This window comes from Camelina sativa, chromosome 8 (genome assembly GCF_000633955.1).
Source record: "Camelina sativa cultivar DH55 chromosome 8, Cs, whole genome shotgun sequence".
Taxonomy (NCBI): Eukaryota; Viridiplantae; Streptophyta; class Magnoliopsida; order Brassicales; family Brassicaceae; genus Camelina; species Camelina sativa.
In genome coordinates, this window is record NC_025692.1 from 10,609,510 (window position 1) to 10,625,616 (window position 16,107).

Genomic DNA, 16,107 nt, shown 5'->3' on the forward strand with positions numbered 1-16,107 from the left:
TCCAATCTTCTTTACCTTCTCTTCACTATACAAAATGAATGCTTTACTTCATCATTGTCTTCCCTTAAATAACATCAACAACACACCAATCACTCTACCTCCATGGCCTTCTTCTCCATTCTCCTTGGTTTTGTTGTCTCCTCCTTCATCTTCATCATCTTCTTCAAGAAACTACTCTCCTTCACCAGAAAGAACATGTCTGAAGTTTCTACTCTCCCCTCTGTTCCAGGTTTGTTATTTTTCCCTCCGATTTTAAGTTATCTGGGTTTTGTGATTCATGGGTTTGGGTCTCTGATTGTTTGAATCACTAAAGTCTGAGACTTTTTTTAAATTTATGTGATTAAGGAAGGAGCACTTAAAAATTGGAACTTTAAGAGCTTAATTGTTGTTTTTTTTTTCTATGCAGTGGTGCCAGGATTTCCGGTTATTGGGAACTTGCTGGAACTAAAAGAGAAGAAACCTCACAAGACTTTCACTAGATGGTCAGAGGTTTATGGTCCTATCTACTCTATAAAGATGGGTTCTTCCTCTCTTATAGTTCTCAATTCAACTGAGACTGCCAAAGAGGTTAGCTTTACAGGTTTGATTGATAGGTTTGGAACCTGTTTACTGATATAAGCCTTTTACACTACTTATAATGATCAAGAGGTCCCTTAGTTCTTGTGTTTGTGATACTAAACTGAACTGATTTGCTTATGTGGAAATCTGAGTTGATGCACTCTCTGATCATTAGGAGAGTTGAATGATAGCTTGTTCTTTATGTGGTTTTGTTTTCAGGCCATGGTTACTCGGTTTTCATCCATTTCAACAAGGAAGTTGTCAAAAGCGTTGACGGTCCTCACTTGTGACAAGTCTATGGTTGCTACAAGTGATTATGATGATTTCCACAAATTGGTGAAACGGTGTATCTTGAATGGCCTTTTGGGTGCTAATGCACAGGTTAAATCACAGCTCATTCATCCTGTTGCTTCTCCTCGGTATGCTTTTGTAGCAAACTGAATCAAAGTTTGTGTTGTGTTGATTTTTTTTTTTCTTGCAGAAACGAAAAAGACACTACAGAGATACCCTCATTGAGAATGTGTCTTCCAAGTTGCATGCCCACACGAGGGACTATCCACAAGAACCTGTAAACTTCAGGGCTATATTTGAGCATGAGCTCTTCGGAGTTGCCTTGAAGCAAGTGAGTATTTTTCTTCAGAAACCCCACTTTACTATTATTTGTGCGGTCACAAGAAGATATGAAAGTTGTGTTTTTTTTCAACAGGCCTTTGGGAAAGATGTAGAGTCAATTTACGTTAAAGAACTCGGTGTGACTTTGTCTAGAGACGAGATCTTCAAGATTTTAGTGCATGACATGATGGAGGGTGCAATTGATGTTGATTGGAGAGACTTCTTCCCATACTTAAAATGGATTCCGAATAAAAGTTTCGAAACAAGAATCCAGCAAATGCATAAACGTAGACTCGCTGTGATGAATGCTCTTATTCAAGATCGACTGAAGCAGAATGATTCAGAAACGGTATGTTTTGTTCAACTGTTGTCCTTTATTTACTCACTACTCTGATCTGATCCCTACTCAGAAACAGGATGATGATTGCTATCTCAACTATTTGATGTCGGAAGCCAAAACACTAACCATGGAGCAAATTGCAATCTTGGTTTGGGAGACGATCATCGAGACAGCTGACACTACTTTAGTCACAACCGAATGGGCGATCTATGAGCTAGCAAAGCATCCAAGAGTCCAAGATCATTTGTGTAAAGAAATCCAAAATGTCTGCAGAGGAGAAACTATCAAAGAAGAGCAATTGCCTCAAGTTCCTTATCTCAATGGAGTCTTCCATGAAACACTTAGGAAATACAGTCCAGCTCCTCTAGTTCCCATTCGCTATGCCCACGAGGATACTCAAATCGGAGGCTATCATGTCCCTGCAGGAAGTGAGGTAAGTTCTCATATTCACTAAATCCCTCACTAGGAGTGAGCAAAAAAGTCTTGTACATAACACCTATTACATTTGAAGTTCATTTACAAAGTCTAGTTTTGGAATCTTGATGTGTAGATAGCAATAAACATATATGGATGCAACATGGACAAGAAGCGTTGGGATAGACCAGAGGAGTGGTTGCCAGAGAGGTTTCTAGATGATGGCAAATACGAATCATCGGATCTTCACAGGACAATGGCATTCGGAGCGGGAAAGAGGGTTTGTGCTGGTGCACTTCAAGCATCTCTCATGGCAGGCATTGCCATTGGGAGATTAGTTCAAGAATTTGAATGGAAGCTTAGAGACGGCGAAGAAGAGAATGTGGATACCTATGGCTTGACATCTCAGAAGCTCTATCCTCTCATGGCAATTATCAATCCAAGACGTTCTTAAGAAACGATGCTCTTCCTTGTTTTATTAGGTTTACTTTTGTCTGTCGAATGATCCGTCTAAATATCGTTCTACCTTTTTGGGCTGGACTTTTTTTTTTGGTCACTGGTTTGAGTTCGGATGTTAATGGTATTAGACTATTAGTACAAACTATTAAGACGTTGTATAATGTTATCCCCATGTCGTATGACTTATCTTGGTAGTTAAATGATAATTCTTTGGTTGTTAGTGAATAAGTAGGAAGAGAAGATTGAGTGCCAGCCTTACGCCCTTACCCAAAATGTCCAAGATTATACTATTGGCTTAGAAAAGAGAAAGGCTATAGATTGGAGATGTCATGGGTGATGGGTTTGATAGTAACGGCTCAAATCTAGTGGATGACTTCACCTAATGCAAACAAACCTCTCTATAAAAAGTTTTCAAATTTGTATTATCAAAAAAAGTTTCCAAATTCGTAACCTTTTCATACGTTTACCAGTCAAACTCGGTTGCGGAAATTTCCCTCGGCAAAAACCTCAACAAACCAAAAGTTTATAGAATGACTCTTTTACCCTTACTCATTCTTTTCTTCTTCCTCACCTCAATACCCGTATCTGTCTTTTCCCAAATCAACGACCGGTCAACGCTTCTAAACCTGAAACGCGTTCTCGGCGACCCACCCTCTCTCCGGCTATGGAACGACACATCTTCACCGTGCAACTGGCCGGAGATTACTTGCACAGCCGGAAACGTCACCGAGATAAACTTCCAGAACCAGAACTTCACCGGGACAGTTCCGACGACGATTTGCGATTTCCCGAAGCTCAAATCCCTAAATTTGTCGTTTAATTACTTCTCCGGCGAGTTTCCGACGATTCTTTACAACTGCACGAAGCTTCAGTACCTCGATCTCTCTCAGAACTACTTCAACGGCTCGCTCCCCGACGACATCAACCGTCTCTCACCGGAACTTAAGTATCTCGATCTCGCGGCTAACTCCTTCGCCGGAGATATCCCAAAAAACATCGGACGGATCTCGAAGCTCAAGGTATTGAATCTGTACCAGAGCGAATACGACGGCACGTTTCCGACGGAGATCGGAGACTTGTCCCACCTGGAAGAGCTTCGGTTAGCGTTGAACGATAAGTTTACTCCGGCAAAGCTTCCGACGACGTTTGGGAAACTGAAGAAACTCAAGTACATGTGGCTAACGGCGATGAATCTGATGGGGGAAATCTCAGCCGTTGATTTCGAAAACATGACCGATCTAATCTACGTTGACTTATCGGTCAACAATTTAACGGGTCGGATCCCAGATGGTTTATTCGGGTTGAAGAATCTCGCTGAGCTTTATCTCCACGATAATTATCTAACCGGAGAGATCCCCAAATCTATCTCGGCGGATAACTTGGTAATGCTTGATCTCTCTACTAATAATTTAACCGGTTCGATTCCTGTATCAATCGGGAATCTAAAGAAATTAGAGGTTTTGAACTTGTTTTACAACAAGTTAACCGGAGAAATCCCGCCGGTTATCGGTAAATTACCGGAATTAAAGAACTTGATGATCTTCAGGAACAAGTTAACCGGAGAAATACCGGCGGATATTGGGTTTAATTCGAAGCTAGAGCGGTTCGAAGTTTCGGAGAATCAGTTAACCGGGAAGTTACCGAAGAATTTGTGTAAAGGAGGTAAGCTTCTAGGTGTGGTTGTGTATACGAACAATCTTACCGGAGAAATCCCGAAGTCGCTCGGAGATTGTGGGACGCTCTTATCGGTTCAGTTACAGAATAATGGCTTCTCCGGCTCGATTACTGTATTAAACAACCTTTGCAACCTTTACTCAATAGACATTTCCAACAACAAATTCACAAGTCAAGTTCCTGGCTGGTTATGGATGCTACCAAATCTGACGTACGTGAATCTTTCCAACAACACTTTCACCGGTTTCGAAAGATTAACGAAATCAATTTTTCAGTCATCTATGAGTAACTTGTTTGGCTCCAACAACAATTTCACCGGATGGATTCCATCTTTCTTATGTGCGTTGCGCTCTCTAGTCATTCTTGATCTATCTACCAACAAATTTAATGGTTCAATCCCTCGTTGCGTGGGAAATTTCAGTACACTTAAAGTTCTAAATCTTAGAAAGAATCATCTTAGTGGAGGTGTTCCAGAGAATATATCTGCAAGTGTAACATCGCTTGACATTGGTCATAACCAATTGGAGGGAAAGCTTCCAAAATCATTGGTCCGTGTCTCTTCTCTTGAAGTTCTCAATGTGGAGAGCAACAAAATCAATGACACATTTCCTTTTTGGTTGGCTTCTCTTAAAGAACTACAAGTTCTTGTCCTTCGCTCCAATGCATTCCATGGATCGATACATCAAACCGGGTTTTCTAAGTTGCGAATCATCGACATATCCCGTAATCACTTCAATGCAACTTTGCCACTAGATTTTTTTGTCAATTGGACTGCAATGTTCTCACTTGGAAATACTGGAGATCAGTACATGGGCACAAACTATTACAGTGATTCAATAGTTGTGATGAATAAAGGCATAGAAATGGAGATGGTACGTATCCTAACAATCTTTACTGCAATTGACTTTTCTGGCAACAAATTTGAAGGAGAGATTCCAAGGTCTATTGGTCTACTAAAAGAGCTTCATGTTCTTAACTTGTCAAACAATGGTTTCACTGGCCACATCCCATCATCAATGGCAAACCTGAGAGAGCTGGAATCACTAGATGTTTCTCAAAATAAGCTTTCAGGAGAAATTCCACAAGAGCTAGGGAACCTCTCATACCTTGCGTACATGAACTTCTCTCATAACCAATTTGCAGGTCTAGTACCAGGGGGCACTCAGTTTCAAACACAACCTTGCTCATCTTTCGCGAACAACCCGGGACTCGTTGGCCTTTCACTTAAAATAGTTTGTGTAGAAATCCACGAGAAAACATCGCAACAATACGAAATGCCAGAGCCTGGAGAAGATGAAGAAGAGGTGATAAATTGGACAGCAGCCGCAGTTGGACTCATACCTGGTATTGCCTTTGGATTGACGATGGGATATATTACTGGTTTCTTATAAACCAGAGTTGTTCATGAACCCATAAGCACAGAGCACCACAACTCATTAGAGTCCGAGCGATAATGTGTTGAGGCTATATTTAATAAATAATATAGTCTGAATTTATAAAAACTGTATATTAATGTATCAATTTAGTTGACCAAAAAAAATGTATCGATTTCAGTTCCAATCTTAGACACTTAAAATCGATATTATTAGTGAAATCGCTCATATTACTATTTTACTATTTTTGTTCTTTCACTCTACACTCTTTATGAAATCAGGACTAGTAATTTATTGATTTGTAATTTGTGTTTTTTCTTTGGACAGACTTAGGTTGTGAATGGTTGTACAGTATGCTCCGAACCAAACCAAACTCGGACCAGTCCGCAGTTAGTATGCCATTCACCATTCCAGACTAGTATATTCCAGACTAGTATGCACTTCTCCATACTATACAATTCCATACTAGTCTGGAATTAAAAAAACAACTGCAGACTGTATAAATTATACTATTGGTCCGATTATTTCAGTTTACTCCATAAAAGCTCCATACCAATAGTAAAAATTGGGTAAAAATGTGTTCAAACTAGTTGGATCTTAGTACTTTTATCTCATTGGTTAAAGTTATGTTTCTTTGTACTTTCTACATATATGAATATATAGATGCATTCATAAATGTTAAAAGTCACAACAACAAAAAATCATATTCCCAAAAATAAAATCTAGATCTAGAGAGGACTCTCTTCTCTTTACTCATTGAAGCTATTCAATCTAAAACTCTTTTGAATCAACCATTTATCTCATCTCAAATTCATAAGTAAGTTTTTTTTTCTCACCTCATTTTCTTTTTAGTTTAGTTTATAGTAGATATTTGAGAATTTATTAGTTAATTTTTTAAGCATGATGAGCTAGTTTATTTATATATATATATATATGATGTTTTTAGTTAATTTTTAGTTTAATTTTATATTTATTAATAACTTCATATTGTTTGTGATTATAGATATGTCATCACAAGGTCATAATATGAATGCAAACATGGATCCTCCTATACGTAGACAGGTAACTTTTAATGATTCAAGCTTTATTTATCTATCTAGTTTAAAATCACGTGTATTGTTTAAATAAATATACACAACTCAAATATACACCTAACTTTATTTGCAATAATTGAATTATATTATTATTACTCTATACTAATAATATATTATTATTATTACTCTGTACTAATTAGAAAAAACCGGATCGAAGATACACTCTTGAAGAAGAAAGAACTTTGATTGAAATATACGAGGAAGCATTGGCTTTAAATAATTATATGTTTAAAGACCCGGGACAACCAGGACGAGCATATATTGTTCGTAAGTTCAACGAAAAATTCAATCAAAACATGAAGTGGACAGACTTAAGATGTAAATTCGATGAGTGGAAGAAACAATATAACACTTGGGTCCTCTTACAAGGCAAGACTGGTATCACGGTAGATCCCATTAGTGGAAGAATTGAAGCTTCAGATGAGTGGTGGAATGATCGTATAAGATGAGTGGTGGAATGATCGTATAAAGGTAATCTATTGTTAAATAATGTTATTATTTAATTATTTGTAGGTTTTTGTTTTCCGATTACTAATGTGTTATTTTTTTTTTATAGGAAAATGATAAAGTGAGACGTTTTCAACGAGAACCTCCTAAGTTTTGGGAAGTCATGAGAGTATGTTTTGCAAATCTTGATGTGGGTTCTCAACGTCAACACTCGGTGAGACAAAGAAGAGAAGAATTAATGAGTGAGAATGTGAATGATATAGAGGATACAGAAGATGCAAATGATGAAGAAAATGATGATGATGTGGGGCTCAGCGAAGTGCGTGGAACTCAAAATGAGAATGAAGTGTATCGTGTGAACATTTACGATGAGTCCCAACCTCCCTATCAATATGCACGTGAGGGGTCTCAAGTACCTGAACATAGAGGGAGACAAAGTTCAAGAGCCGCTCCATATTCTTCCGTCGGTGGTGGGTCACTTTGAGGGAGTGGGTCAAGAGGATCTAGTGGATCACGAGGGCCTCGTAGAAGACAAAATTTTAAATCAACCATCCATGAGACAATGTCGACCATAAGGGATTTTTAGAGAGAATCTTTTGAACGATTACGTCCTGGTCATTATGATCCTGAAGATTATGACGACTTTGATGCTGCAGTTGAGCTCCTGAATTCATTAGAGATACCAGAATACATGGGTAAATTCTACATGAAATGTCTTCACCTTCTAAGACATGATCGTTTTTGGCGTCGACATTGGATGAATGCTTCTCATTTTCCTACCACCGAGAGTAGGTATTTGTTTTTGGAATCATTAACCCAATGTACAAGATATGGTGAGGAAACTGGGACCATCGTCCAGTGGCAGTGTCTTAATAATAGGCTAATTTTTTTTACTAAAATTATTAAAAAGGCCAAATCTTATTAAATTAAGAGATAATTGACCAGAAAATCTTTAAGCAATTATTTTTTCGTTTTTTTCTCAAAATAAAAATATAACTCTTTTTCGTGTAAGTTAACGATCTTAGTTTTGTCGAAAAGGAGTGGTAGGCATGACCAAAATTAAACCGTAGTTGTATTTCAGACCATAACCAGACAATATCCAAACCGTAACAAGACCATAACGTATAAAATGGTTAAAACCGTAACAGTTAACCGTAAATATAAGATTAAATTATATTAACTATAATCGTTAATTAACCTTAACCATATCAAAACTGTTGATTAACCGCATAGTTAAACCGTAATTTGTTAACCGTAATCTTTTAATAATAACAATAAAATATATTAATAATTATTTATTTAATATGAATACACTAAAAGAACATATTAATTATAAATAAATAATATCAATTATTATATATTATCAAATAATATCAAACGTATTATATTATCAAAGAACTGTAACCATATATAATCATAATCGCTTCAACCGGAACCGTATTTGATTGAAACTATTTATTTAATGGTTAATAAACCATAACCGTGATAAATGTAACTGTGGTCATACCTAAATAGGGGTGAACTTTTTGTTATTTACTTTTTTTATGAGTATACAATGGATATTAAAAGCTTTGCAAATTTTTGAAATATAGAGACAATTTTGAAATAAAATTTCGGAACTGATTTCTTTTTACCAATTTTTCTTAAATTAAAATTATCCAGGATACCTCCTTTTGAGGGGAAATAGATATGATAACCCATTTAATTTTTTTATTTTCTAGATAACTCATTTTTTATGTGGAGATTTTTATAATTCCAAATCTACCGTTCTAAATTGTTTTTACTAAAAACATTGTTTTTTTGTTTTGTTTCATTCCACGTATATATCATTATATCTTATATATATGTGCTGGTGGCTCTAGTTTTGTATAAACAGTGTATGGGAGGATAAGAAATAAAGGTTATGTTCTTTGTTCTTATCATTTTGTTACTGTCTATCAGAGCGACACAAGTAACTTTCGTGATACACTCGTGGATAGTTTTTCATATAAACCCCTAATAAATTTTAATATTTGATATTAACCCCAAACCTTTTTTTAATTGGTTTTTCAGCCTAAGATTTTAAAATGGGATGTGCTTTTTAGATCGATATAAAAAGTAGGACTCTAAAGGAAAAATGTACACTTCAATTCAGAATAATCCATTGGGCCCATTATTAACACTCTAAGTTTGGGCTTAAAGCCCTAGGTAGTCGTTGCTTTTTTTGAGAACGTAAAGCTCACGTGTACTATAACTCTGGAATCAAGGGAAACCCTAAAACTTCCTTTTATTCTTCACATGTGAATTTTAAATCACTAAAGTTTTGCCCTCATGTCTTCCAAATCCAGATCTTCAGCCGCCGTGAAGGGCGAGAAACCACTTCGTAAAAGAAAGAAGAAGTTGTCGTCTCCATCTCCGGTGACAGAAGAGCAAACTTCGATCCTGTCACTTCCTAATGACTTGTTGTTCAACTGCTTCGCACGCGTCTCTATATTGTACTATCCGACTCTCTCCCTCGTTTGCAAAACTTTCCAATCCATTGTTGCTTCATTGGAGCTTTACGAAACCCGATCACGCTTAAACCGTACCGAGAAATGTCTCTATCTTGGCATGGCCTTCTCTTTCGACCTTAACACACATTGGTTCACTCTCTACCGGAAACCTAATAAAAACGTAACCGACAAGTCAAGTGGCTATCATCTTGACCAAGTTCCATCTCCTAATGGTTTGCTTCCTGGGGGATCGTCAAGTGTCATAGCCGATGGTTTTAATATCTACAAAATCGGTGGCGCTAAATCTTATAGATTCAAATTCAGAAAGAGGCGCCATTCTTCTTCTGTCTCTGTCTTGAATTTTCGGACTCACAGGTGGCGTTCGGCTCCAGGAATGCAAGTGGCCCAGAGCTCTTCCTCCACCGTGAGCTTAGTTGATGGTAAGATATATGTAGCAGGAGGCTTCAAATACTCCAATTCCTCAAACTGGATTGAAGTGTATGATCCAATGACCAAAACTTGGGGATCTGTGAAGAACCCTCGCATCATGGACATATTCGATGAATATCAAATTAGAAGTGTAGTTAAAAGCTTAGGTCTTGAAGGAAAACTATACATGTTTGGGGAACAGTATAGGGTTTACAATCCTAAGGAAGGTACGTGGAACAATATAGTAGAGGATAGGCACATGTGTCGTGCATAGACTCTAGGTCTTGCATAACCTCTAGTTTAGATAACGTCTTGTTCATTTGGGATAAGGAAGTGTTCAAATGGTATGACTTTAAGGTAAAATTATGGAAAGAATTGAAGGGCGTTGAAGGGACGTTACCTGGTTTATGTGACCGTGACTATTGCAAAATGGTTGATCTTGGTAGAAAGATAGCGGTTTTATGGGAAGAGTGTCTACCTTATCAGCAGATTAATACGATTTGGTGTGCTGAGATTAGTCTTGAAAAGCGCGATGGATATGAGATTTGGGGGAAGGTTGAGTGGTTTGATGATGTGCTTAGTGTTCACTCTTCTGGTTCCTTGCTCTATGCCGCTGCTGTTGTTTGATGAATTGACTACTCATGAGATTACGCTTTGAACGGCTTTACGCGGTTGGTTTAGCTTTTTTTTTGTTTGCGTTTTTTTTTCGGTGTTTCCTTTCTATTAGTATATGAGTATGACTATGATATGAACGATTGCTTTTTCATGGTTTTAGCATAATGCAATTTTGCATTGTTTAAAGTTCTAAAACATATGGGTTAACTCTTGTAGGCGAGCTAGCTCATTTTGATTAGGACACTTTTCTTGCACACATTAAAGATTAATTATGGTTCTCTGAGAGAATAACTAAAAGTCTAAAACAAGATAGTACATACATAGTTATTAGTTTTATAAGGTAAAGCTTTATTACTGTATGTTCATGTCTTGTAGCGAACCAACAAAGAAATTAACACCGAGACAATTTGAAGAGTCTCTATTCCAAAGACGACTTTGTCAAACCACTTATTTACTTTAGAAAGGAAAAAAAAAATCATCTCAATTGAACAAAGAGTAAAATGTTGTAAAAGTAAGAAAGAGGTTTGGTGTTTCTATCTTTTTCTTATTGATTCAATCATTCATTACATATATATAGGAATAGACAAACTCTTAGTACAAAACTGACTAGGAATAGGAAATAGGTAATGGGCCTTTGGCCATGGGCCGTACACACCAAGACATGTAATGGGCCGGTTATGGAAGCCACTCCAAGTGTTTTACAACACTCCCCCTTGGATGACATAACTGTGTCGATGCTAAGGGATCAGCAAAATACGCTTGGGGGTGCTGCTTCATTAAAACCTTACCAGAAAAACCCATTGGGACAAAACCATGGTGAAGGAAAAAGAGAACAGGATAATGCGCATTAGATTGANTAGACGTGAGTTCATGATCCTCATTTATTTCAAGTGCTACCTTGTATGCAAATATTTCATCAATGTCAACATCTTTACGGTTCCATTGTATTCCAGACATGATATAATTGATTGAGATCTCATTATTATCAATACCTTCAGGACCTTGAGGTTCAGCGTCCCAAACCTCATTCGGTGCCTTAGGATTTGCCGCGGCCATGTCTATTATTTCCTTAACCCCGGANTATATCTCACGATTTCATTATTCTCATTTCTCTTTCTTACAAAGACCTACTTATGTCCAACTGGCTTTATATTGAATGGTGTCCTTAAGATCGGACCAAACACATTCCTCTTCTTTAAAGAGTTTAACTCCACGTCAATGGCTTCTTTCCACTTTAACCAATCTTTACTTTGAGTGCACTCTAATATAGACGTGAGTTCATGATCCTCATTTATTTCAAGTGCTACCTTGTATGCAAATATTTCATCAATGTCAACATCTTTACGGTTCCATTGTATTCCAGACATGATATAATTGATTGAGATCTCATTATTATCAATACCTTCAGGACCTTGAGGTTCAGCGTCCCAAACCTCATTCGGTGCCTTAGGATTTGCCGCGGCCATGTCTATTATTTCCTTAACCCCGGATTTATTTGCACCTTTCTTAGATTTCTGAGGGTTCTTATCTTTGGAACCTATTGGTCTACCTCGTTTCAAACGGGCTTTAGACTCTGTAGCAACTTGCTTATTGTGTTCCTTCTGAACATCAATACGTACTGGTGCATTACAAGCTGGTATGTACGATTTCGTTACTCTATTTGGGTCAGCAAAGGTATCTGGCAATTGATTAGCTAGCTTTTGCAAATGTATAATTTTCTGGACCTCTGCATCACAGGATAGAGTCCGAGGATCTTGCCAATTTAAGTATGTTTGATTCCATGTTATTTCTTTGACCAACTTGTTATTCTCTCCACCCAACATAGGAAATTCGGATTCAGCAAACTAACAATCCGCGTATCTGGCCTTAAATAAATCACCCGTAGTTGGCTCAAGATACTTAATAATGGTGGGAGAATCATATCCAACATATATTCCTATCCTCCTTTAAGGTCCCATCTTTATTCTCTGTGATGGTGCAATTGGTACATATACGACACACCCGAATATTTTTAGATGGGATATGTCTGGCTCATGACCCGTTAATAATTGGGATGGCGAATATTTATTCTCACTAGATGGCTTGATGCGTATAAACTATGTTGCATGTATTATTGTGTGTCCCTAAGCCGACACAGGAAGCTTCGACCTTAGGAGTAATGGTCAAGCAATCAATTGGATCCGCTTAATGAAGGATTCAACTAATCTATTTTGTGTATGGACATATACCACGGGATGTTCCACACTTCCCCCCATGGACATACAATAATCATTAAACGTTTGGGATGTAAATTCACCACATTGTCTAGACGTATAGTCTTAAGTGGAAAATCTCTTTAATTACTTTTCCTGGTGATGGCATTATAATGAGTTTCCCTTGTGTACATGCTACACACGTGAGATTTTTTTTTTAGGAATAACTCTTCTCTCTTTTAGAGTGTGCCCATTTGAATTTATAATTAGCTTACGCATCATGTTAGAACCCGGATGGCCAATCTGGTCATGCCATAAAGTGAATTGTTCATTGAACATCTTGTTCATTGCCAATTTAGACTCTATCATATTAACCTTAGCATGGTAAAAACCAGTAAATAATGCGGGTATAGTCTCTTAGGATTTTCTTAGATCCTGGGGTAATTTCAATAATGTATAGGAACTCTTGGTTTCCTTCACCCTTTGTTTCAACATGTAAACCATTCAAACGAATGTCTTTTAAACTCAATAAGCTCCTTTTGAGGTGGGTGAATATACGGCATCACTTAGTTCAAGATGTGTGCCTGGCTGTAGCCTTCAATAAAACTTGTTATACCTGCTATTGTGCTAATATTGGCATTTTCAAAATGAGATTATGCAAAATATCTCTTATCATTCAAAATTGTGTGGCTTGATCCACTATCCACCGCAATCATATTCTTGTCCTCAGCAATTTCTCAATATGGACAAGAATTATGTTTTAGCCATAAAAGCATAACAAATGCATATTTTAAAAGTAATAATATGATTGAATTTAAACCAAAATCATAATTCAATAAAATTCAAAGCATAAAACATAGAAATTAAACCAAGACAATTTTAAATTTAATTATCCTCTCCTAGACAATCTGAAGTCTTATAATCCAATTGGTCATCATTCTCATGGTTGAAATCTTTTTCACCATCGAGATGAACCAGGTTAGTTTCTGGATTCTTTTTTAAGCTCTCTTAATAGAGATCAACAAGGTGCTTAGGAGTTCTACATGTCTTTACCCAATGATTTTCCATACTCCGCGGCAAGTGGACTTGGTCTTATGTTGCGGTTTAAATTGCCTGCGGCCTCTACCCCGACCACGGCCGAAGCCGAATCGGTTTCCACGGCCTTGACCACCAAAATTGTGTCCTTGATAGGTCCCACGACCAGGACCACCACGTCCACTTCTCCCATGGCCACGGCCACAGTTGTCCTTATGGACATAGTTAGACTCTTTAGTCTCTTTTGGCTCTTTAGGCTCGTTGGGATTTTTTCTTTGCCATGTCAATCTTGTGAGCTTCCGGTAATGGAGATGTACCCGGAGGTCTCAAAGCACTATTCATCATCAATAGCTCATTGTTCTGCTCAGCAAGCAACAAACAAGAGATGAGGTCTGCAAACGTCTTAAACCCCTTTTCACGATACTGTTGTTGAAGCAGTACGTTATTGGAGTGAAAGGTAGAGAATGTCTTCTCTAGCAAGTCCTCCTCAGTCACCTCGGTACCACATAACTTTAGGATTGAGACTATCTTAAATAGCTTTGAGTTATACTCATCCACGGTTTTGAAATCCTGGATCCTTAAGTTTTTTCAATTAAATTGAGCCTTTGGTAGGAACACCGTCTGTTGGTGTCCGTATCTGTTTTTCAACGTTGTCCAAAGGTCAAGAGGATCTTCAATAGTGAGGTACTGGTTTTTGAGACTCTCAACAAGGTGATGGCGAATATGCAAGATCGCCTTATATCTATTTTTCTCAGTGCAATTATTATCATCCTCAATTCACTCACATAGGTCCTTTGATTTCAGGTTAATCTTAGTATAAAATACAAACCATGAACCCGATTATTGTCATGCGGTATTTGAGACCGAACCATGCAATTATTTTAGTCTTAGGCCAAGCGGTATTTAAGACCGAACCATGCCAATTGTTTTAGTTNACAAGGTGCTTAGGAGTTCTACATGTCTTTACCCAATGATTTTCCATACTCCGCGGCAAGTGGACTTGGTCTTATGTTGCGGTTTAAATTGCCTGCGGCCTCTACCCCGACCACGGCCGAAGCCGAATCGGTTTCCACGGCCTTGACCACCAAAATTGTGTCCTTGATAGGTCCCACGACCAGGACCACCACGTCCACTTCTCCCATGGCCACGGCCACAGTTGTCCTTATGGACATAGTTAGACTCTTTAGTCTCTTTTGGCTCTTTAGGCTCGTTGGGATTTTTTCTTTGCCATGTCAATCTTGTGAGCTTCCGGTAATGGAGATGTACCCGGAGGTCTCAAAGCACTATTCATCATCAATAGCTCATTGTTCTGCTCAGCAAGCAACAAACAAGAGATGAGGTCTGCAAACGTCTTAAACCCCTTTTCACGATACTGTTGTTGAAGCAGTACGTTATTGGAGTGAAGGGTAGAGAATGTCTTCTCTAGCAAGTCCTCCTCAGTCACCTCGGTACCACATAACTTTAGGATTGAGACTATCTTAAATAGCTTTGAGTTATACTCATCCACGGTTTTGAAATCCTGGATCCTTAAGTTTTTTCAATTAAATTGAGCCTTTGGTAGGAACACCGTCTGTTGGTGTCCGTATCTGTTTTTCAACGTTGTCCAAAGGTCAAGAGGATCTTCAATAGTGAGGTACTGGTTTTTGAGACTCTCAACAAGGTGATGGCGAATATGCAAGATCGCCTTATATCTATTTTTCTCAGTGCAATTATTATCATCCTCAATTCACTCACATAGGTCCTTTGATTTCAGGTTAATCTTAGTATAAAATACAAACCATGAACCCGATTATTGTCATGCGGTATTTGAGACCGAACCATGCAATTATTTTAGTCTTAGGCCAAGCGGTATTTAAGACCGAACCATGCCAATTGTTTTAGTTTAGGCCATGCGGTATTTAAGACCGAACCATGGATTTATTTTAGTAGATAATGTCTTGTTTTATTACATAATTTCGTGGTCTATATTATGCATGAGAACAGTCCTAGATAAACATAAGATCTAGCATGCAAGAATTTCCTTTTATTAAGTTTCCTTTTCTTAGATTGAATTTCCTTTTTCTTAAATTAGGATTAGGACAAAGTTTTAGGAAATATTTTCTAGGATTTTAGGATAATGTCTAGAATTAATTTGGAATTTATCCTAATTTTGTTTTGATCTTTCATGCAAAACATATAATCAATTCTGATTTTAAGTTCTTAGATTTAGGGTTTGATTTTAAGCAAACAAACACCAAAATCGGATTCTAGCAACCTAGAAAAATCAGTTTAATATTCTCTTTATGAATTTCGAATTTAGGTTTTAGTTCTAAGGTTCTCATGCAATTGAATTCAAGCAATCAATCAACAATAACAATCAGATTTAAACATTGCATAATCGGTTTAATTTTCAAA

At 37.5% G+C, this 16,107-nt stretch overlaps 2 protein-coding genes and 1 pseudogene across 3 annotated transcripts; all 3 read left to right on the forward strand.

Moving 5' to 3' along the window:
* Positions 1–2,549, forward strand: LOC104706907 (ent-kaurene oxidase, chloroplastic). 2 transcript variants are annotated; one of them, XM_010423144.2, is made up of 7 exons: positions 1–229; positions 407–567; positions 778–939; positions 1,040–1,180; positions 1,265–1,519; positions 1,581–1,943; positions 2,061–2,549. In XM_010423144.2, exons 1-7 carry the CDS (start codon positions 103–105, stop codon positions 2,376–2,378), a joined length of 1,527 nt encoding a protein of 508 aa, XP_010421446.1. In that variant the 5' UTR covers positions 1–102; the 3' UTR covers positions 2,379–2,549. The 2 variants fall into 2 exon arrangements, with proteins under 2 accessions (XP_010421446.1, XP_010421447.1); XM_010423145.2 differs by having other exon boundaries at positions 20–229; positions 1,587–1,943; positions 2,061–2,378.
* On the forward strand, positions 2,689–5,751 carry LOC104706909 (receptor-like protein 12). The gene has a single exon (XM_019228414.1). It carries the CDS (start codon positions 2,914–2,916, stop codon positions 5,446–5,448), a length of 2,535 nt encoding a protein of 844 aa, XP_019083959.1. The 5' UTR covers positions 2,689–2,913; the 3' UTR covers positions 5,449–5,751.
* Positions 9,282–10,498, forward strand: LOC104709404 (annotated as a pseudogene).

Excerpts from the sequence above, each read along its gene's own strand:
- LOC104706907 (XM_010423144.2), top strand. The coding sequence starts at position 103 with ATGGCCTTCTTCTCCATTCTCCTTGGTTTTGTTGTCTCCTCCTTCATC. Across the intron at positions 568-777 it reads CAACTGAGACTGCCAAAGAG|GCCATGGTTACTCGGTTTTC; the intron begins GTTAGCTTTACA and ends TTTTGTTTTCAG. Across the intron at positions 1,520-1,580 it reads AGCAGAATGATTCAGAAACG|AAACAGGATGATGATTGCTA; the intron begins GTATGTTTTGTT and ends ATCCCTACTCAG.
- LOC104706909 (XM_019228414.1), top strand. The coding sequence starts at position 2,914 with ATGACTCTTTTACCCTTACTCATTCTTTTCTTCTTCCTCACCTCAATA.